The sequence below is a fragment of the Argopecten irradians genome, chromosome 4, assembly GCF_041381155.1.
Source record: "Argopecten irradians isolate NY chromosome 4, Ai_NY, whole genome shotgun sequence".
Classification (NCBI taxonomy): domain Eukaryota; kingdom Metazoa; phylum Mollusca; class Bivalvia; order Pectinida; family Pectinidae; genus Argopecten; species Argopecten irradians.
The window spans coordinates 6,941,505-6,965,893 of NC_091137.1; the positions used below are offsets into that span (position 1 = coordinate 6,941,505).

Here is a 24,389-nt window from a genome sequence, read left to right on the forward strand (position 1 = left end):
TGCACTGACAGATTGGCCACACTGTAGGACCAGCATTGTCTATGCACTGACAGATTGGCCACACTGTAGGACCAGCATTGTCTATGCACTGACAGATTGGCCACACTGTAGGACCAGCATTGTCTATGCACTGACAGATTGGCCACACTGTAGGACCAGCATTGTCTATTAATGGACAGATTGGCCACACTATAGGACCAGCATTGTCTATGCACTGACAGATTGGCCACACTGTAGGACCAGCATTGTCTATGCACTGACAGATTGGCCACACTGTAGGACCAGCATTGTCTATGCACTGACAGATTGGCCACACTGTAGGACCAGCATTGTCTATGCACTGACAGATTGGCCACACTATAGGACCAGCATTGTCTATGCACTGACAGATTGGCCACACTGTAGGACCAGCATTGTCTATGCACTGACAGATTGGCCACACTGTAGGACCAGCATTGTCTATGCACTGACAGATTGGCCACACTGTAGGACCAGCATTGTTTATGCACTGACGGATTGGCCACACTATAGGACCAGCATTGTCTATGCACTGACAGATTGGCCACACTGTAGGACCAGCATTGTCTATTAATGGACAGATTGGCCACACTATAGGACCAGCATTGTCTATGCACTGACAGATTGGCCACACTGTAGGACCAGCATTGTCTATTAATGGACAGATTGGCCACACTGTAGGACCAGCATTGTCTATTAATGGACAGATTTGCCACACTATAGGACCAGCATTGTCTATGCACTGACAGATTGGCCACACTGTAGGACCAGCATTGTCTATGCACTGACAGATTGGCCACACTGTAGGACCAGCATTGTCTATGCACTGACAGATTGGCCACACTGTAGGACCAGCATTGTGTCTATGCACTGACAGATTGGCCACACTGTAGGACCAGCATTGTCTATTAATGGACAGATTGGCCACACTGTAGGACCAGCATTGTCTATGCACTGACAGATTGGCCACACTGTAGGACCAGCATTGTCTATGCACTGACAGATTGGCCACACTGTAGGACCAGCATTGTCTATGCACTGACAGATTGGCCACACTATAGGACCAGCATTGTCTATGCACTGACAGATTGGCCACACTGTAGGACCAGCATTGTCTATTAATGGACAGATTGGCCACACTATAGGACCAGCATTGTCTATGCACTGACAGATTGGCCACACTGTAGGACCAGCATTGTCTATTAATGGACAGATTGGCCACACTATAGGACCAGCATTGTCTATGCACTGACAGATTGGCCACACTGTAGGACCAGCATTGTCTATGCACTGACAGATTGGCCACACTATAGGACCAGCATTGTCTATGCACTGACAGATTGGCCACACTGTAGGACCAGCATTGTCTATTAATAGACAGATTGGCCACACTGTAGGACCAGTATTGTCTATAAATGGACAGATTGGCCACACTGTTGGACCAGCATTGTCTATTAATGGACAGATTGGCCACACTATAGGACCAGCATTGTCTATAAATGGACAGATTGGCCACACTGTAGGACCAGCATTGTCTATAAATGGACACATGATAAAATACAACATTTAGGATCTGTGATAAAAACAATTATGTCCAAGTGTTTGACTGATGTAAAAAGGACAATGTTTCCTAATATGTACATTGACAGATTTAAATGAAATGTGTATCTTATTTTTATCCTGGATATCAGAATGAGTGGGATAATTTGGGAGTGAGTTGTAGTATATTGTGATGAAAGATTTGTCATTGAGTTTGAAGCACTGCCAAGATTTTATGACAAAAATCAAGATAATCTTGTAGGCTTTGGCATTGTGTATATGTAAATGTAGTTGGTAAATTCATATTAATGTGTGTGAAGTAACCTTACACAGGTATATATGTTAGTGATGATCCACAGTACGGGAAATTATTACAATACATTATGAGGACTAATTAATTCTATATTGGCATAAGCTAATGAGCAGGTAAATAATTAATCTACAGGTAAAATAATTACTGGACAAGTTACAAAGCAATGGAACTTATTGGTATGGTTAGTTAAGGAATTAAAATTATGATTAAGTTTCTAAAATAGCCAATTTATTGAATACAAACAAGGCTATAAAATTATCACTAGCTTCAAATGAAGATTGACATATTGTATTAGGACCTTTCCTCCTGGTTCTGTAATGTAATTTGATTTTGATTCTATAATCTTATTTTGTTACAACATCCAAAGTGTTCTTGACTGATATCTGTACAAAGTGTTTTGTATGCTTCCATCAACAAATATGCAGTCTCTCTGACCTTGACCTCAAAGTTAAGTATATTTTCAATAATTCTCAGATTAGTAGTATGCTAACCTTATTGTTTCCACAGAGACCGAGAAACATCAGCCTATAGCCAAGCACCGTCACTATGATGCCAAGGAAGTGAGGCGATATATACAGCAACAGAAACGGGCAAGGCTGCGACAACAACGTGAGGATGAACAGAAACAGAAGGAAGCAGATATAGTGAAACGCAAACAGTTAGAGCAACTTTATAACAAGCAGAAGCATTCTGCTGTGGTTTCAGCTTCACATAACAAAAAGGGCAAAGAAGAGCGTCGAGATGGGCGACAGAGCCGTCACCGTGGAGATGAAACTTTTATACATCCGTCAGGACTTGCTGATCTGCCACGTCATCATCCTTTCCATGAAAATCGGCAGAGAATGGTGGTATGTAAACAGACATTTTCACATCAGATGTCGTCAGTATCCCTGAATAATCCACAGTAGTCCCTTGGTAGCCCTGATCCCCTTATTGTACTATCACCTTTGTAAATACAAAAATAAGAACTTTGCCAGATAGCACTATACTTGAGAATTTCTGTAATATTATTATACTATACATCAAAATACTTTATATATTTCTTACCACTGTATAAAAAGGCATATTTTGAGTCTCTGTAAACTCATTTAAACGTGTTCTATGGAGTATCTGGTTCACTCTTAAGTTTTCCTTATTATATCAACTGTAGTATGAAAAACTGTTATTATTGAACCCAGAGGAGAAGACAACTTCCCAAGGATGTTTTCACTGAATGGTTTGATTAGTTGTATTAAGTACGATTGTCTTTTTGAATTAGGTGAGTAGTGAGTCAGAGAAAGAAAATAGAGGAATTCGTAACACAGATGACGATATGAGTGACGATAGCTCAACAATAACGGGGGATTCCATGGATGAAGAAACGACAGAGACAGCCACCCCCAGGTAGGTTATCACACTTGTAACCTTCAGTACAATGTTGACATCTCACTTGAAACCTGCAATAGGATGCAGATTTTTGCATTAACCAAAACTCTGCTTTGTCACATAAGTCCTGAAAATAGGGAAATTGGATAAAATTTATTTAGTCACTAATGATCAATGACATTCTTTTGAATCGTGAAAATTTCTTTCTACAAATATGTGTTGCAGAAATTCACTGAAAAGAATTGATTAATGACTGTTGTGAATTTGGGAACCTGACTTGGACGGCTTCCAGGCTAGTTTTTATACACAAATCTGGTGACTAAGCTGCTCGGCTTTAGGGTCACACCTCTTATACATTGTTACTGATAATAGCAGATCTATTGGAAACATTTATGGAAATGGTTTGAATTTTAGGTTTTTAACTGCATATAAAGTTCAAAATTATTCATAATGAGTATAAAACACCAAGGAATTACAAACTGTTGAATATATGCCAAAATGTATGATTGATTTGGATTGTGTGTAACATAAATGTTAAAAGTCAATGTTTTTGATCTGATTTAGGGTGGAAGCAGAGAAGACTAAAGTGAAATTCACAGGAAAAACTATGGAAAAGGACAGTGAAAAAGTGCCAAAGAATTTTGCAGTGGGCGGTGAAAGTAATATTCGAAATGTTGGTGGATTTACATTTAACGTGGAGGGAGTGATGAACAAATTTTCTCAAGCTCTTCATAATAAAGGGGAACAACTCTCTTCAAACTCTGGGGTGGGGGGATCGTTGCCATCAGCCAATCACCATTCAGGTCCTGAAGCAGAACAGCCACTCACGCGCGCCGACAGAATACAGGCCATAAAGGCAACTGCTGCCACTCTGAAGAGTCGTATTCAGGCAGAGGCACGGAAAATCACCGGCCAGGATGTGGAAGGTAAGGGAACCTGTGTATAGAATGAAGTATACTGGTGTCATATCATTTGTTCCTGGAGGCCAGACTCTTGCTTCCTTAACTCACAACTGCAGGAGTATATGGCATTGCCTTGTAATTGGACGTGTGGGGGTATTAAATGGCTTACAGGAATTTCTAGTTATATTACTATTATATTTACACCTAACACAGGCATTATTATTTTCACATTTTGTAGTTTTATGTAGTATGTAACATTGCTTCACGATTGCAGGCATTGTTCCAAGTGTTGATATGATAAATTCTTCAAAACTTATTGTAGCTCTTTAAGGTTGTCATTTACTGAAAACAGGTTTGATCCTTTGAAATCAGTCAAAGAAAAGGTTATGATAAAATAAACCTGAAATAGTAAGAATTGTATAGGCACCCACCCATTGTAGTTTTGAATGTTATAAATTAGTTTTAATATCTAGTACTTTAATCTGTGTCTGGCCAATCAGCCAGACTCTATAGCCCAATGTTTACCTGATCATCACACAGTAATGAAAAGGGCCACGGGGGAAATACTCCAGGTGTAATGGAAAATTTAATAGGCTTTATTACATCCCATGATGCCCTATTTCTGTGTTACACTCTGAAGATAAAACCTCAACGTGGTGCAGATACAAAGTTACCCATCAGGAATGGCAATCTATTACAGAGTTTGACAGATATGTAAACATGTTGTACAAGCAATACCTGTTTGATTAATGTTCACACCAGATAACAGCCAGGGTCATTTAAAGACATTACAGTGATTAAAGAAAGCCAGAGTTCCTTGAGAAAACTCACCGGCATACTGGTATTGTATGTGCACCTAACGACTGACCCATGTGGATTTAGGGGCCAGTGTGTAGGCTGTTAGATTACCTTCACCCCTTGGTCACCTCAAACTGTGAATAGAAATAAAATACTGCTCGGTGCTCACTGTAAAATTGGTTATTGTGAAAATAAACATGATTGGTAGCTGAAAAGATAGCATGAAAATGTTTGGACAATTGTATGGATTATGACGTTTATTCTCCTGTGTCATTAGCGCGAGTGTATGTAAACATTTAATTAGCTGTCTGTGGGGCAGATTGGTATAGGGTTAGACTATATCTGACAGGTTTATTAAACATTTTCATTACAACAAATAAATCTATATATAAATGTTCATAAACCAGCGGATTTCCCATTTCTATACATTATACTCTTGATTTGCCTTACTGCTTATTTCTTCTCATGCGATTTATTGCTTCATACAAATATATTCTGAAGATATCAACAACATCAAGTTCTATTCTTTACAGTCTCAAATAACGCAGGTTGATTATAATGGTGGAATCCATCTTACAAAATAAATCACTGGATTGAATTGATTCTGTAGTTATTATATACAGCATTTATCTTTACAAAGCTGAGCACAAATACAAATGTAGATTGGATCAGTATAGTGTATTTATAGCAGGATTTAACCTTGTCTTCTGAATATCTTCATGATTCGGGTAAAGTTTACCTAACAAATATTTCTTATAGATCACAGGCCTTGTCAACAAGTGTTTGTGGTTCATATCAGGTGTTTCTGATATTTAATTTGGTGACAGATATGTGACATCTGATGTGCATGTGTACTAATGACATTCTTGGGAAACTTTTATAATCCTGACAGAACTTAATAGGAGTTTGGGAACACTATCCTCGGTTTTTACCAAAGTTTATTACTATAAATTCAGATTTACATAAAGAATTTTCATTTACTCAATTTTTAATGACGCCTACACTGATTTAAATTTAAGTGTATCGAAAGCACATCACTGACAAATATCCACATAATAGTTTGAGGTACAACATGGCTATCTGAGACATATCCACATTAAAGTTTGAGGTACAACATGGCTATCTGAGACATCCACATAAAAGTTTGAGGTACAACATGGCTATCTGAGACATATCTACATTAAAGTTTGAGGTACAACATGGCTATCAGAGACATCCACATAATAGTTTGAGGTACAACATGGCTATCTAACACATATCCACATAATAGTTTGAGGTACAACATGGCTATCTGAGACATATCTACATAATAGTTTGAGGTACAACATGGCTATCTGAGACATCTACATAATAGTTTGAGGTACAACATGGCTATCTGAGACATCTACATAATAGTTTGAGGTACAACATGGCTATCTGACACATATCCACATAATAGTTTGAGGTACAACATGGCTATCTGACACATATCCACATAAAAGTTTGAGGTACAACATGGCTATCTGAGACATATCTACATAATAGTTTGAGGTACAACATGGCTATCTGAGACATATCCACATAAAAGTTTGAGGTACAACATGGCTATCTGAGACATATCCACATAAAAGTTTGAGGTACAACATGGCTATCTGAGACATCCACATAATAGTTTGAGGTACAACATGGCTATCTGACACATATCCACATAAAAGTTTGAGGTACAACATGGCTATCTGAGACATATCTACATAATAGTTTGAGGTACAACATGGCTATCTGAGACATATCCACATAATAGTTTGAGGTACAACATGGCTATCTGAGACATCTACATAATAGTTTGAGGTACAACATGGCTATCTGACACATATCCACATAATAGTTTGAGGTACAACATGGCTATCTGACACATATCCACATAAAAGTTTGAGGTACAACATGGCTATCTGAGACATATCTACATAATAGTTTGAGGTACAACATGGCTATCTGAGACATATCCACATAAAAGTTTGAGGTACAGACATATCCACATAAAAGTTTGAGGTACAACATGGCTATCTGGACATCCACATAATAGTTTGAGGTACAACATGGCTATCTGACACATATCCACATAAAAGTTTGAGGTACAGCATGGCTATCTGGACATCCACATAATAGTTTGAGGTACAACATGGCTATCTGAGACATCCACATAATAGTTTGAGGTACAACATGGCTATCTGAGACATATCTACATAATAGTTTGAGGTATAACATGGCTATCTGAGACATCCACATAATAGTTTGAGGTACAATATGGCTATCTGGACATCCACATAAAAGTTTGAGGTACAATATGGCTATCTGGACATCCACATAATAGTTTGAGGTACAACATGGCTATCTGAGACATATCCACATAAAAGTTTGAGGTACAACATGGCTATCTGAGACATATCTACATAATAGTTTGAGGTACAACATGGCTATCTGAGACATCCACATAATAGTTTGAGGTACAACATGGCTATCTGAGACATATCTACATAATAGTTTGAGGTACAACATGGCTATCTGAGACATATCCACATAAAAGTTTGAGGTACAACATGGCTATCTGAGACATCCACATAAAAGTTTGAGGTACAACATGGCTATCTGAGACATCCACATAATAGTTTGAGGTATAACATGGCTATCTGAGACATCCACATAAAAGTTTGAGGTACAACATGGCTATCTGAGACATATCTACATAATAGTTTGAGGTACAACATGGCTATCCTGCCAAAAGTTGATTGACATTTTGCATGTATAAATTCTGCTAGGTGGATTACATATGAATAGTTATGTCAGGATATTGTCTCTGACAATGTAGAATCATTGAGATATACAAGACACTCTCTGTACTACTGTAAACTAACATTGCCTACTCTCTGTACTACTGTAAACTAACATTGCCTACTCTCTGTACTACTGTAAACTAACATTGCCTACTCTCTGTACTACTGTAAACTAGCATTGCCTACTCTCTGTACTACTGTAAACTAACATTGCCTACTCTCTGTACTACTGTAAACTAGCATTGCCTACTCTCTGTACTACTGTAAACTAGCATTGCCTACTCTCTGTACTACTGTAAACTAACATTGCCTACTCCTGTAACTATACATTGCCTACTCTCTGTACTACTGTAAACTAACATTGCCTACTCTCTGTACTACTGTAAACTAACATTGCCTACTCTCTGTACTACTGTAAACTAACATTGCCTACTCTCTGTACTACTGTAAACTAACATTGCCTACTCTCTGTACTACTGTAAACTAGCATTGCCTACTCTCTGTACTACTGTAAACTAACATTGCCTACTCTCTGTACTACTGTAAACTAACATTGCCTACTCTCTGTACTTCTGTAAACTAACATTGCCTACTCTCTGTACTACTGTAAACTAGCATTGCCTACTCTCTGTACTACTGTAAACTAACATTGCCTACTCTCTGTACTACTGTAAACTAACATTGCCTACTCTCTGTACTACTGTAAACTAACATTGCCTACTCTCTGTACTACTGTAAACTAACATTGCCTACTCTCTGTACTACTGTAAACTAACATTGCCTACTCTCTGTACTACTGTAAACTAACATTGCCTACTCTCTGTACTACTGTAAACTAACATTGCCTACTCTCTGTACTACTGTAAACTAACATTGCCTACTCTCTGTACTACAGTAAACTAACATTGCCTACTCTCTGTACTACTGTAAACTAACATTGCCTACTCTCTGTACTACTGTAAACTAACATTGCCTACTCTCTGTACTACTGTAAACTAACATTGCCTACTCTCTGTACTACTGTAAACTAACATTGCCTACTCTCTGTACTACTGTAAACTAACATTGCCTACTCTCTGTACTACAGTAAACTAACATTGCCTACTCTCTGTACTACTGTAAACTAAGCATTGCCTACTCTCTGTACTACTGTAAACTAACATTGCCTACTCTCTCTGTACTACTGTAAACTAACATTGCCTACTCTCTGTACTACTGTAAACTAACATTGCCTACTCTCTGTACTACTGTAAACTAACATTGCCTACTCTCTGTATTACTGTAAACTAACATTGCCTACTCTCTGTACTACTGTAAACTAACATTGCCTACTCTCTGTACTACTGTAAACTAACATTGCCTACTCTCTGTACTACTGTAAAACTAGCATTGCCTACTCTCTGTACTACTGTAAACTAACATTGCCTACTCTCTGTACTACTGTAAACTAACATTGCCTACTCTCTGTACTACTGTAAACTAACATTGCCTACTCTCTGTACTACTGTAAACTAACATTGCCTACTCTCTGTACTACTGTAAACTAACATTGCCTACTCTCTGTACTACTGTAAACTAACATTGCCTACTCTCTGTACTACTGTAAACTAACATTGCCTACTCTCTGTACTACTGTAAACTAGCATTGCCTACTCTCTGTGTACTACTGTAAACTAGCATTGCCTACTCTCTGTACTACTGTAAACTAACATTGCCTACTCTCTGTACTACTGTAAACTAACATTGCCTACTCTCTGTACTACTGTAAACTAACATTGCCTACTCTCTGTACTACTGTAAACTAACATTGCCTACTCTCTGTACTACTGTAAACTAACATTGCCTACTCTCTGTACTACTGTAAACTAACATTGCCTACTCTCTGTACTACTGTAAACTAACATTGCCTACTCTCTGTACTACTGTAAACTAACATTGCCTACTCTCTGTACTACTGTAAACTAACATTGCCTACTCTCTGTATACTGTAAACTAACATTGCCTACTCTCTGTACTACTGTAAACTAACATTGCCTACTCTCTGTACTACTGTAAACTAACATTGCCTACTCTCTGTACTACTGTAAACTAACATTGCCTACTCTCTGTACTACTGTAAAAACTAACATTGCCTACTCTCTGTACTACTGTAAACTAACATTGCCTACTCTCTGTACTACTGTAAACTAACATTGCCTACTCTCTGTACTACTGTAAACTAGCCATTGCCTACTACATGCCTACTCTGTACTACTGTAAACTACATTGCCTACTCTCTGTACTACTGTAAACTAACATTGCCTACTCTCTGTACTACTGTAAACTAACATTGCCTACTCTCTGTACTACTGTAAACTAACATTGCCTACTCTCTGTACTACTGTAAACTAACATTGCCTACACTCTCTGTACTACTGTAAACTAACATTGCCTACTCTCTGTACTACTGTAAACTAACATTGCCTACTCTCTGTACTACTGTAAACTAACATTGCCTACTCTCTGTACTACTGTAAACTAACATTGCCTACTCTCTGTACTACTGTAAACTAACATTGCCTACTCTCTGTACTACTGTAAACTAACATTGCCTACTCTCTGTACTACTGTAAACTAACATTGCCTACTCTCTGTACTACTGTAAACTAACATTGCCTACTCTCTGTACTACTGTAAACTAACATTGCCTACTCTCTGTACTACTGTAAACTAACATTGCCTACTCTCTGTACTACTGTAAACTAACATTGCCTACTCTCTGTACTACAGTAAACTAACATTGCCTACTCTCTGTACTACTGTAAACTAACATTGCCTACTCTCTGTACTACTGTAAACTAACATTGCCTACTCTCTGTACTACTGTAAACTACATTGCCTACTCTCTACTACTGTAAACTAACATTGCCTACTCTCTGTACTACTGTAAACTAACATTGCCTACTCTCTGTACTACTGTAAACTAACATTGCCTACTCTCTGTACTACTGTAAACTAACATTGCCTACTCTCTGTACTACTGTAAACTAACATTGCCTACTCTCTGTACTACTGTAAACTAACATTGCCTACTCTCTGTACTACTGTAAACTAACATTGCCTACTCTCTGTACTACTGTAAACTAACATTGCCTACTCTCTGTACTACTGTAAACTAACATTGCCTACTCTCTGTACTACTGTAAACTAACATTGCCTACTCTCTGTACTACTGTAAACTAACATTGCCTACTCTCTGTACTACTGTAAACTAACATTGCCTACTCTCTGTACTACTGTAAACTAACATTGCCTACTCTCTGTACTACTGTAAACTACATTGCTACTCTCTGTACTACTGTAAACTACATTGCCTACTCTCTGTACTACGTAAACTAACATTGCCTACTCTCTGTACTACTGTAAACTAACATTGCCTACTCTCTGTACTAGTAAACTAACATTGCCTACTCTCTGTACTACTGTAAACTAACATTGCCTACTCTCTGTACTACGTACTGTAAACTAACATTGCCTACTCTCTGTACTACTGTAAACTAACATTGCCTACTCTCTGTACTACTGTAAACTAACATTGCCTACTCTCTGTACTACTGTAAACTAACATTGCCTACTCTCTGTACTACTGTAAACTACATTGCCTACTCTCGTATACGTAACTAGCATTGCCTACTCTCTGTACTACTGTAAACTAACATTGCCTACTCTCTGTACTACTGTAAACTAACATTGCCTACTCTCTGTACTACTGTAAACTAACATTGCCTACTCTCTGTACTACTGTAAACTAACATTGCCTACTCTCTGTACTACTGTAAACTAACATTGCCTACTCTCTGTACTACTGTAAACTAACATTGCCTACTCTCTGTACTACTGTAAACTAACATTGCCTACTCTCTGTACTACTGTAAACTAACATTGCCTACTCTCTGTACTACTGTAAACTAACATTGCCTACTCTCTGTACTACTGTAAACTAGCATTGCCTACTCTCTGTACTACTGTAAACTAACATTGCCTACTCTCTGTACTACTGTAAACTAACATTGCCTACTCTCTGTACTACTGTAAACTAACATTGCCTACTCTCTGTACTACTGTAAACTAAACATTGCCTACTCTCTGTACTACTGTAAACTAACATTGCCTACTCTCTGTACTACTGTAAACTAACATTGCCTACTCTCTGTACTACTGTAAACTAGCATTGCCTACTCTCTGTACTACTGTAAACTAACATTGCCTACTCTCTGTACTACTGTAAACTAACATTGCCTACTCTCTGTACTACTGTAAACTAACATTGCCTACTCTCTGTACTACTGTAAACTAACATTGCCTACTCTCTGTACTACTGTAAACTAACATTGCCTACTCTCTGTACTACTGTAAACTAACATTGCCTACTCTCTGTACTACTGTAAACTAGCATTGCCTACTCTCTGTACTACTGTAAACTAGCATTGCCTACTCTCTGTACTACTGTAAACTAACATTGCCTACTCTCTACTGTAACTACATTGCTACTCTCTGTACTGTAAACTAACATTGCCTACTCTCTGTACTACTGTAAACTAACATTGCCTACTCTCTGTACTACTGTAAACTAACATTGCCTACTCTCTGTACTACTGTAAACTAACATTGCCTACTCTCTGTACTACTGTAAACTAACATTGCCTACTCTCTGTACTACTGTAAACTAACATTGCCTACTCTCTGTACTACTGTAAACTAACATTGCCTACTCTCTGTACTACTGTAAACTAACATTGCCTACTCTCTGTACTACTGTAAACTAACATTGCCTACTCTCTGTACTACTGTAAACTAACATTGCCTACTCTCTGTACTACTGTAAACTAACATTGCCTACTCTCTGTACTACAGTAAACTAACATTGCCTACTCTCTGTACTACTGTAAACTAACATTGCCTACTCTCTGTACTACTGTAAACTAGCATTGCCTACTCTCTGTACTACTGTAAACTAACATTGCCTACTCTCTGTACTACTGTAAACTAACATTGCCTACTCTCTGTACTACTGTAAACTAGCATTGCCTACTCTCTGTACTACTGTAAACTAACATTGCCTACTCTCTGTACTACTGTAAACTAACATTGCCTACTCTCTGTACTACTGTAAACTAACATTGCCTACTCTCTGTACTACTGTAAACTAACATTGCCTACTCTCTGTACTACTGTAAACTAACATTGCCTACTCTCTGTACTACTGTAAACTAACATTGCCTACTCTCTGTACTACTGTAAACTAACATTGCCTACTCTCTGTACTACTGTAAACTAACATTGCCTACTCTCTGTACTACTGTAAACTAACATTGCCTACTCTCTGTACTACTGTAAACTAACATTGCCTACTCTCTGTACTACTGTAAACTAACATTGCCTACTCTCTGTACTACTGTAAACTAACATTGCCTACTCTCTGTACTACTGTAAACTAACATTGCCTACTCTCTGTACTATGTAAACTACATTGCCTACTCTCTGTACTACTGTAAACTAACATTGCCTACTCTCTGTACTACTGTAAACTAACATTGCCTACTCTCTGTACTACTGTAAACTAACATTGCCTACTCTCTGTACTACTGTAAACTACATTGCCTACTCTCTGTACTACTGTAAACTAACATTGCCTACTCTCTGTACTACTGTAAACTAACATTGCCTACTCTCTGTACTACTGTAAACTAACATTGCCTACTCTCTGTACTACTGTAAACTAACATTGCCTACTCTCTGTACTACTGTAAACTAACATTGCCTACTCTCTGTACTACTGTAAACTAACATTGCCTACTCTCTGTACTACTGTAAACTAGCATTGCCTACTCTCTGTATTACTGTAAACTAACATTGCCTACTCTCTGTACTACTGTAAACTAACATTGCCTACTCTCTGTACTACTGTAAACTAACATTGCCTACTCTCTGTACTACTGTAAACTAACATTGCCTACTCTCTGTATTACTGTAAACTAGCATTGCCTACTCTCTGTATTACTGTAAACTAGCATTGCCTACTCTCTGTATTACTGTAAACTAGCATTGCCTACTCTCTGTAAAAAAGCCAAACTACCTTACTTACATTGCCTACTCTCTGTACTACTGTAAACTAACATTGCCTACTCTCTGTACTACTGTAAACTAGCATTGCCTACTCTCTGTACTACTGTAAACTAACATTGCCTACTCTCTGTACTACTGTAAACTAACATTGCCTACTCTCTGTACTACTGTAAACTAGCATTGCCTACTCTCTGTATTACTGTAAACTAACATTGCCTACTCTCTGTACTACTGTAAACTAGCATTGCCTACTCTCTGTACTACTGTAAACTAACATTGCCTACTCTCTGTACTACTGTAAACTAACATTGCCTACTCTCTGTACTACTGTAAACTAACATTGCCTACTCTCTGTACTACTGTAAACTAACATTGCCTACTCTCTGTACTACTGTAAACTAACATTGCCTACTCTCTGTACTACTGTAAACTAACATTGCCTACTCTCTGTACTACTGTAAACTAACATTGCCTACTCTCTGTACTACTGTAAACTAGCATTGCCTACTCTCTGTACTACTGTAAACTAACATTGCCTACTCTCTGTACTACTGTAAACTAACATTGCCTACTCTCTGTACTACTGTAAACTAACATTGCCTACTCTCTGTACTACTGTAAACTAACATTGCCTACTCTCTGTACTACTGTAAACTAACATTGCCTACTCTCTGTACTACTGTAAACTAACATTGCCTACTCTCTGTACTACTGTAAACTAACATTGCCTACTCTCTGTACTACTGTAAACTAACATTGCCTACTCTCTGTACTACTGTAAACTAACATTGCCTACTCTACTGTAAACTAACATTGCCTACTCTCTGTATACTGTAAACTACATTGCCTACTCTCTGTACTACTGTAAACTAACATTGCCTACTCTCTGTACTACTGTAAACTAACATTGCCTACTCTCTGTACTACTGTAAACTAACATTGCCTACTCTCTGTACTACTGTAAACTAACATTGCCTACTCTCTGTCTCTGTACTACTGTACTACTGTAAACTAACATTGCCTACTCTCTGTACTACTGTAAACTAACATTGCCTACTCTCTGTACTACTGTAAACTAGCATTGCCTACTCTCTGTACTACTGTAAACTAACATTGCCTACTCTCTGTACTACTGTAAACTAACATTGCCTACTCTCTGTACTACTGTAAACTAACATTGCCTACTCTCTGTACTACTGTAAACTAACATTGCCTACTCTCTGTACTACTGTAAACTAACATTGCCTACTCTCTGTATTACTGTAAACTAACATTGCCTACTCTCTGTACTACTGTAAACTAACATTGCCTACTCTCTGTACTACTGTAAACTAACATTGCCTACTCTCTGTACTACTGTAAACTAACATTGCCTACTCTCTGTACTACTGTAAACTAACATTGCCTACTCTCTGTACTACTGTAAACTAACATTGCCTACTCTCTGTACTACTGTAAACTAACATTGCCTACTCTCTGTACTACTGTAAACTAACATTGCCTACTCTCTGTACTACTGTAAACTAACATTGCCTACTCTCTGTACTACTGTAAACTAGCATTGCCTACTCTCTGTACTACTGTAAACTAACATTGCCTACTCTCTGTACTACTGTAAACTAACATTGCCTACTCTCTGTACTACTGTAAACTAACATTGCCTACTCTCTGTACTACTGTAAACTAACATTGCCTACTCTCTGTAACTACTGTAAACTAACATTGCCTACTCTCTGTACTACTGTAAACTAACATTGCCTACTCTCTGTACTACTGTAAACTAACATTGCCTACTCTCTGTACATTACTGTAAACTAACATTGCCTACTCTCTGTACTACTGTAAACTAACATTGCCTACTCTCTGTACTACTGTAAACTAACATTGCCTACTCTCTGTACTACTGTAAACTAACATTGCCTACTCTCTGTACTACTGTAAACTAACATTGCCTACTCTCTGTACTACTGTAAACTAACATTGCCTACTCTCTGTACTACTGTAAACTAACATTGCCTACTCTCTGTACTACAGTAAACTAACATTGCCTACTCTCTGTACTACTGTAAACTAACATTGCCTACTCTCTGTACTACTGTAAACTAACATTGCCTACTCTCTGTACTACTGTAAACTAACATTGCCTACTCTCTGTACTACTGTAAACTAACATTGCCTACTCTCTGTACTACTGTAAACTAACATTGCCTACTCTCTGTACTACTGTAAACTAACATTGCCTACTCTCTGTACTACTGTAAACTAACATTGCCTACTCTCTGTACTACTGTAAACTAACATTGCCTACTCTCTGTACTACTGTAAACTAACATTGCCTACTCTCTGTACTACTGTAAACTAACATTGCCTACTCTCTGTACATTGCCTACTCTCTGTAAACTAACATTGCCTACTCTCTGTACTACTGTAAACTAACATTGCCTACTCTCTGTACTACTGTAAACTAACATTGCCTACTCTCTGTACTACTGTAAACTAACATTGCCTACTCTCTGTACTACTGTAAACTAACATTGCCTACTCTCTGTACTACTGTAAACTAACATTGCCTACTCTCTGTACTACTGTAAACTAACATTGCCTACTCTCTGTAACTACTGTAAACTAACATTGCCTACTCTCTGTACTACTGTAAACTAACATTGCCTACTCTCTGTACTACTGTAAACTAACATTGCCTACTCTCTGTACTACTGTAAACTAACATTGCCTACTCTCTGTACTACTGTAAACTAACATTGCCTACTCTCTGTACTACTGTAAACTAACATTGCCTACTCTCTGTACTACTGTAAACTAACATTGCCTACTCTCTGTACTACTGTAAACTAGCATTGCCTACTCTCTGTACTACTGTAAACTAGCATTGCCTACTCTCTGTACTACTGTAAACTAACATTGCCTACTCTCTGTACTACTGTAAACTAACATTGCCTACTCTCTGTACTACTGTAAACTAGCATTGCCTACTCTCTGTACTACTGTAAACTAACATTGCCTACTCTCTGTACTACTGTAAACTAAACATTGCCTACTCTCTGTACTACTGTAAACTAACATTGCCTACTCTCTGTACTACTGTAAACTAACATTGCCTACTCTCTGTACTACTGTAAACTAACATTGCCTACTCTCTGTACTACTGTAAACTAGCATTGCCTACTCTCTGTACTACTGTAAACTAACATTGCCTACTCTCTGTACTACTGTAAACTAACATTGCCTACTCTCTGTACTACTGTAAACTAACATTGCCTACTCTCTGTACTACTGTAAACTAGCATTGCCTACTCTCTGTACTACTGTAAACTAGCATTGCCTACTCTCTGTACTACTGTAAACTAACATTGCCTACTCTCTGTACTACTGTAAACTAACATTGCCTACTCTCTGTATACGTAAACTAGCATTGCCTACTCTCTGTAAACTGTAAACTAACATTGCCTACTCTCTGTACTACTGTAAACTAACATTGCCTACTCTCTGTACTACTGTAAACTAACATTGCCTGTTGTGTTTCTATTGTTTGATGAGACTTACTCTCGGTACCTTAGTTGTATATAAGATGGAACTGTTACAGGATAAATGTTTGTGTAGAGACTTACTCTTGGTAAACTTAGTTGTATATAAGATGGAAAGTGTTATTTTAGTTAATGTTGTGTTTCTATTGTTGACGAGACTTACTCTCGGTACCTTAGTTGTATAATAAGATGGAAAGGGTTATTTAGTAAATGTTGTGTAAATACAACTTATTGCTTAGTTGTATATAAGATGGAAAGTGTTACAGGAGTTAATGTTTGTGTTTTCTATTGTTGACGAGACTTACTCTGGTAACTTAGTTGTATATAAGATGGAAAGTGTTATTTAGTTTAATGTTGTGTTTCTATTGTTGACGAGACTTACTCTCGGTACCTTAGTTGTATATAAGATGGAAAGGGTTTTATTTTAGTAAATGTTGTGTTTTCTATTGTTGACGAGACTTACTCTTGGTAACTTAGTTGTATATAAATGATGGAAAGTGTTATTTTAGTTAATGTTATTGTTTCGAGGAATTTTGTGTTTCTATTGTTGACGAGACTTACTCTTGGTACCTTAGTTGTATATAACCATGGAAAGGGTTATTTAGTTAATGTTGTGTTTCTATTGTGGGGACGAGACTTACTCTCGGTAACTTAGTTGTATATAAGATGGAAAGTGTTATTTAGTTAATGTTGTGTTTCTATTGTTGACGAGACTTACTCTCGGTACCTTAGTTGTATATAAGATGGAAAGGGTTATTTAGTAAATGTTGTGTTTGGAGGAATGCTGTGTTTCTATTGTTGACGAGACTTACTCTCGGTAACTTAGTTGTATATAAGATGGAAAGTGTTATTTAGTTAATGTTGTGTTTCTATTGTTGACGAGACTTACTCTCGGTACCTTAGTTGTATATAAGATGGAAAGGGTTATTTAGTAAATGTTGTGTTTGGAGGAATGCTGTGTTTCTATTGTTGACGAGACTTACTCTCGGTAACTTAGTTGTATATAAGATGGGAAGTGTTATTTAGTTAATGTTGTGTTTCTATTGTTGACAGACTTACTCTCGGTAACTTAGTTGTATATAAGATGGAAAGTGTTATTTAGTAAATGTTGTGTTTCTATTGTTGATGAGACTTACTCTTGGTAACTTAGTTGTATATAAGATGGAAAGTGTTATTTAGTAAATGTTTGTGTTTTTATTGTTGATGAGACTTACTCTTGGTAACTTAGTTGTATATAAGATGGAAAGTGTTAATTAGTTAATGTTGTGTTTTCTATTGTTGACGAGACTTACTCTCGGTACCTTAGTTGTATATAAGATGGAAAGGGTTATTTAGTAAATGTTGTGTTTGGAGGAATGCTGTGTTTCTATTGTTGACGAGACTTACTCTAGGTAACTTAGTTGTATATAAGATGGGAAGTGTTATTTAGTTAATGTGTTTCTATTGTTGACAAGACTTACTCTCGTAACTTAGTTGTATATAAGATGGAAAGTGTTATTTTTAAATGTTGTGTTTCTATTGTTGACGAGACTTACTCTCGGTAACTTAGTTGTATATAAGATGGAAAGTGTTATTTAGTAAATGTTGTGTTTCTATTGTTGACGAGACTTACTCTCGGTAACTTAGTTGTATATAAGATGGAAAGTGTTATTTAGTAAATGTTGTGTTTCGAGGAATGCTGTGTTTCTATTGTTGACAAGACTTACTCTCGGTAACTTAGTTGTATATAAGATGGAAAGTGTTATTTAGTTAATGTTGTGTTTTAGAATTGTTGATGATTGTTGACTTACTCTCGGTAACTTAGTTGTATATAACATGGAAAGGGTTATTTAGTAAATGTTGTGTTTCGAGGAATGCTGTGTTTCTATTGTTGACGAGACTTACTCTCGGTAACTTAGTTGTATATAACATGGAAAGGGTTATTTAGTAAATGTTGTGTGTTTCGAGGAATGCTGTGTTTCTATTGTTGACAAGATTTACTCTCGGTAACTTTGTTGTATATGAGATGGAAAGTGTTATTTAGTAAATGTTGTGTTTCTATTGTTGACGAGACTTACTCTCGGTAACTTAGTTGTATATAAGATGGAAAGTGTTATTTAGTAAATGTTGTGTTTCGAGGAATGCTGTGTTTCTATTGTTGACGAGACTTACTCTCGGTAACTTAGTTGTATATAAGATGGAAAGTGTTATTTAGTAAATGTTGTGTTTCGAGGAATGCTGTGTTTCTATTGTTGACAAGATTTACTCTCGGTAACTTTGTTGTATATGAGATGGAAAGTGTTATTTAGTTAATGTTGTGTTTCTATTGTTGACGAGACTTACTCTCGGTAACTTAGTTGTATATAAGATGGAAAGTGTTATTTAGTAAATGTTGTGTTTCGAGGAATGTGTGTTTCTATTGTTGACGAGACTTACTCTCGGTAACTTAGTTGTATATAAGATGGAAAGTGTTATTTAGTTAATGTTGTGTTTCGAGGAATGCTGTGTTTCTATTGTTGATGAGACTACTTGGTACCTTAGTTGTATATAAGATGGAAAGTGTTATTTAGTAAATGTTGTGTTTCTATTGTTGATGAGACTTACTCTCGGTAACTTAATTGTATATAAGATGGAAAGTGTTATTTAGTAAATGCTGTGTTTCTATTGTTGATGAGTCTTGTGTATTCACACAGCTGGTGCTAGTGCAGCCAATCCGAAATCTCGATGGGCATTACCTCGGGCTGGGGGAGCCGAGGAAGACGATGCGTTTGTGTCGCGATACGAGAGGATGATTGGAGCTGATACTAATTACTCTGTGTTCGCCTCAAACCTGCCAGGTATTCACTCCAGCTATTGATTAACATACTCTACATCAAAAACGTTTTACTGATGTAATATTAAACAATATAAAAACTCACCAATATTTCACATTATGTTAAAAAGGCACTTCATTCTGTTATGATGTTGTTTTGTTTCTTTCCATGGTCACATAATGAAGAAGTCTCTTTTTCTTACAATTAATGCTGTAGACAATTTATGTGTTTTATTTCACCATGTTTTGATTACAAAAGTCTAGAAATTTAGTACAGTAATATAGACAAATTGTATGAATAGTTCAGTTCCATCCTTCTCCTCATAATCATATAACATTGTTATCTTTTAAAGTTAGATATAGTTAAGGTGTTGTCCATCTGCCTGCCTACTATATACCTGTTGATTGCTACAGGTGTTAATCAAGCATCCCAAGGAGACCCGGGTGGCCTTGACGACAGCAGCATACAACCTGAAGCTGCTGCCATCAAGATTCAAGCAGCATATCGAGGCCACACGGTGCGGCAGAGCCTCACCTGGAAACTGCCATCAGGCCGCACCATGTTACCTAGTCAGAACGAAGAGGAGGAATCGTCCATATCGGAAACATCAACGTTCAGTGATATTACAATAACGGAAGACTCTGAAAACTCATTGTCATCACCCCCACGCAAGGTGATTAAATACTTATAGATCTTTCTGCTTCAAAATAAAAAGAATTAGAGGGAGAAAATTTGAAATTTTGAAAAAGGTCTTACTTTGAAACAAATATTAGGTGTCAAGACGTGTTTATGTATACATGGGTGCATGTAGGTATATGCATATTCACAAGTAATTTAAGTATTGAATTTGAATTCCGTACAGAAGGCCTTTTGTTGTACTTGAGGTCTCCAGGCTAGACGGGTGGTAATTAGTTTGTGATATACTGCTGCATCGTAGTATGTCAAAATGTTGATGGTGAGAGAGAGAAAAAAACTGTCTTGTTATCAGTAAATTAAAAACTAAAGATTACCTCTGATGTAAAACACTGATGTGAATCACCATATTGATGTTGGTAATAACTGGTAAAAACATCAAAAGGGAAATCCTTTTGATGGGATGCTTTGTCTTCAGTGCAGAACAGAGATATTAAAATATGATGTGTTGAGTTGAAAGAGCAGTAAATATCAGTGTGATTATTCCATATTTACAGATTGGTGCAGGCCTCCGTGACAAAGACTTCCATGCAGGTGCCAAGAGGCCACGACCTTCTCAGGAAATGCACATTCCACGACCCCAGGGTCAGACTACCAAATACTCGTGGGAGGACCCCACGTCCGATCCTTACTCTGTCCTCAATGTGTTCGCCAGGCAAAAACGTAACCAAGGTAACCAATCAAAGTCTCTTTGTTCGTATAAGCAACAATTCCCTTGTTTTTGCTAGTGTTCTTCACATTCTGGTTCTTTCATTAAAGATGTTATATCTATGGCAAAAACTTTATCACAACATGGCTGCACTGTCAGGTTTTTGTTCACAAGAACATGACGTGTGACAGGACGATTAACACCAAGATGAATTTAAAAATTTTAAATATACTTCTACAGATACATTATGAATTCATAATGTTTCAGTGATTTTCTTTTTATTGCAAACATACTCTTGCACTATTGTTTAACTTTTTGTTGGGGGGTGTGGAGTCTGTGTGCATCCGCTATGCGCAAAGATACTGGAAGTCACTGTCTTACATCGTTAATTAGATTTTATCAAGATTTAGCGACACCAATTTTTTAAAAACTTATACTAAGACATACCTGTCAGCAATGTTCTACTTTAAATTAACAACATTGACATTAGATAATCTTAAAGCGGCGTATCATACAAACTCTTGCATTGATCATAATGTTCTAAGCATCTGATAGACTTTACATACTTATGGAATAAAATAATACAAATTAGGTTTACATAATCAGTAAAAGAAAGTGACAAAACAGATTACTTTTAGTATTGACCAAAGACATTTACAGTGTTATATTTTAGCTATCTGAATTTTATTGTAATTTATTTCGCATCATCCTAGGTCCTAGGTGTACGTTGCACTATCACTTATTAACCCCTGGGACCTTAGGCCGCATTTGCTGCAGTTCTAATAAATATTTTTAAAGATTTCCCAGCTTTGCATAAGAGAAACAAAATAAAAAATATATAATATCAGTCCTGGTGCCCGAGCTCTAGATCTGATGTCCCCCAGCGTGGCATTCAAGCATGACACAGGTAAGTCACCATGTGTACAGAGACTGGACAGTGTTCTAGGGGACAACTATTTTGAACAGCGAAACAAGTCTATCGTATCAATATCAATAAGATAATACACAAACTTCCATAAAATAAAGAACACAATTAACAAAGTTCAAAGTAATTTCACATTTAAAGTTCTGATGAAGTAAAGGAAAGTATTTATTACAATACATCAAGGAAGTAAATCATCTCCTTGCAATAGTCCCAAGGGTGTTGAGCGATAGTGCTACATACGTACACCTGTTGCCAAGGATGATTTCATATAGGCTTGTGGGTATATATCTACGGGTTATTTATTAATTCTTTGTTACATTATTGTACGTGAAAAATATCTCGGAGCAGGAGCCTTATAGATGCATATTGTATTACAATGAAGGTTTTAGGAAGTATAATTAGCGTACTCTTAATGTCTACCAGACATATTTTCAGTTTAGCTTTGTTTTCCCTGCAATGAAAGAGTGAGAACTTAAATATAACCCATGTTCATCATGTCCTTACGTCTCACTACAGACTTTGTAGTGTCTAGAAATTCCTACTATTATGTGTTTATGTTTTAGTAAAACGTCCTGGACCAGTTGGAGAGGAGAGTTGGGTACCAAAGTCTCGAGCCGCTGTCCCTGTCCAGGAAGATGAAGTAAAACGTGACAAAGCCACCTCTCAACAAACAGCTCCAAAACCTGCAGCACGAAGTCGCAGTCCAGGGATGGGATATCTACAGGAGAGTTCTCACCCTGTCAGTACAGGGATATGCACATCAAACTTTGCTTCTATCACAGAATCTCTGAAAAACAAGTACGTGTTTATATACACTGCTGTCACATAATATCTGAAAAACAAGAACTTGCATGTTTATAAACGCTTCTGTCACATAATATCTGAAAAACAAGAACTTGCATGTTTATATACGCTTCTGTCACATAATATCTGAAAAACAAGTACGTGTTTATATACGCTGCTGTCACATAATATCTGAAAAACAAGAACTTGCATGTTTAAATATGCTTCTGTCACATAATATCTGAAAAACAAGAACTTGCATGTTTATATACGCTTCTGTCACATAATATCTGAAAAACAAGAACTTGCATGTTTATATACGCTTCTGTCACATAATCTCTGAAAAACAAGAACTTGCATGTTTATATACGCTTCTGTCACATAATATCTGAAAAACAAGAACTTGCATGTTTATATACGCTTCTGTCACATAATATCTGAAAAACAAGAACTTGCATGTTTATATACGCTTCTGTCACATAATATCTGAAAAACAAGAACTTGCATGTTTATATACGCTTCTGTCACATAATATCTGAAAAACAAGAACTTGCATGTTTATATACGCTTCTGTCACATAATATCTGAAAAACAAGAACTTGCATGTTTAAATACGCTTCTGTCACATAATATCTGAAAAACAAGAACTTGCATGTTTATATACGCTTCTGTCACATAATATCTGAAAAACAAGAACTTGCATGTTTATATACGCTTCTGTCACATAATATCTGAAAAACAAGAACTTGCATGTTTATATACGCTTCTGTCACATAATATCTGAAAAACAAGAACTTGCATGTTTATATACGCTTCTGTCACATAATATCTGAAAAACAAGTACATGTTTATATATGCTTCTGTCACATAATATCTGAAAAACAAGTACGTGTTTATATACACTTCTGTCACATAATATCTGAAAAACAAGTACGTGTTTAAATATGTCACATAATATCTGAAAAACAAGTACGTGTTTAAATATGCTTCTGTCACATAATATCTGGAAAACAAGTACGTGTTTAAATATGTCACATAATATCTGAAAAACAAGTACGTGTTTATATACGCTTCTGTCACATAATATCTGAAAAACAAGTACTTGTTTATATACACTTCTGTCACATAATCTCTGAAAAACAAGTACTTGTTTAT

The 24,389-nt window shown here is 36.9% G+C and overlaps 1 protein-coding gene across 3 annotated transcripts in view; it reads left to right on the top strand.

The window, feature by feature from the left end:
- The window catches only part of LOC138320468 (centrosome-associated protein 350-like), a 121,997-nt gene that overhangs the window by 73,732 nt on the left and 23,876 nt on the right, over positions 1-24,389 (top strand). For all 3 annotated transcript variants that reach the window (XM_069263430.1, XM_069263431.1, XM_069263432.1), the window contains 7 exons: positions 2,378-2,718; positions 3,129-3,253; positions 3,800-4,161; positions 20,065-20,208; positions 20,598-20,857; positions 21,375-21,549; positions 23,015-23,249. In XM_069263430.1, the coding sequence (XP_069119531.1) occupies positions 2,378-2,718; positions 3,129-3,253; positions 3,800-4,161; positions 20,065-20,208; positions 20,598-20,857; positions 21,375-21,549; positions 23,015-23,249 (1,642 nt within the window). The remainder of the gene's footprint in view (positions 1-2,377; positions 2,719-3,128; positions 3,254-3,799; positions 4,162-20,064; positions 20,209-20,597; positions 20,858-21,374; positions 21,550-23,014; positions 23,250-24,389) is intronic.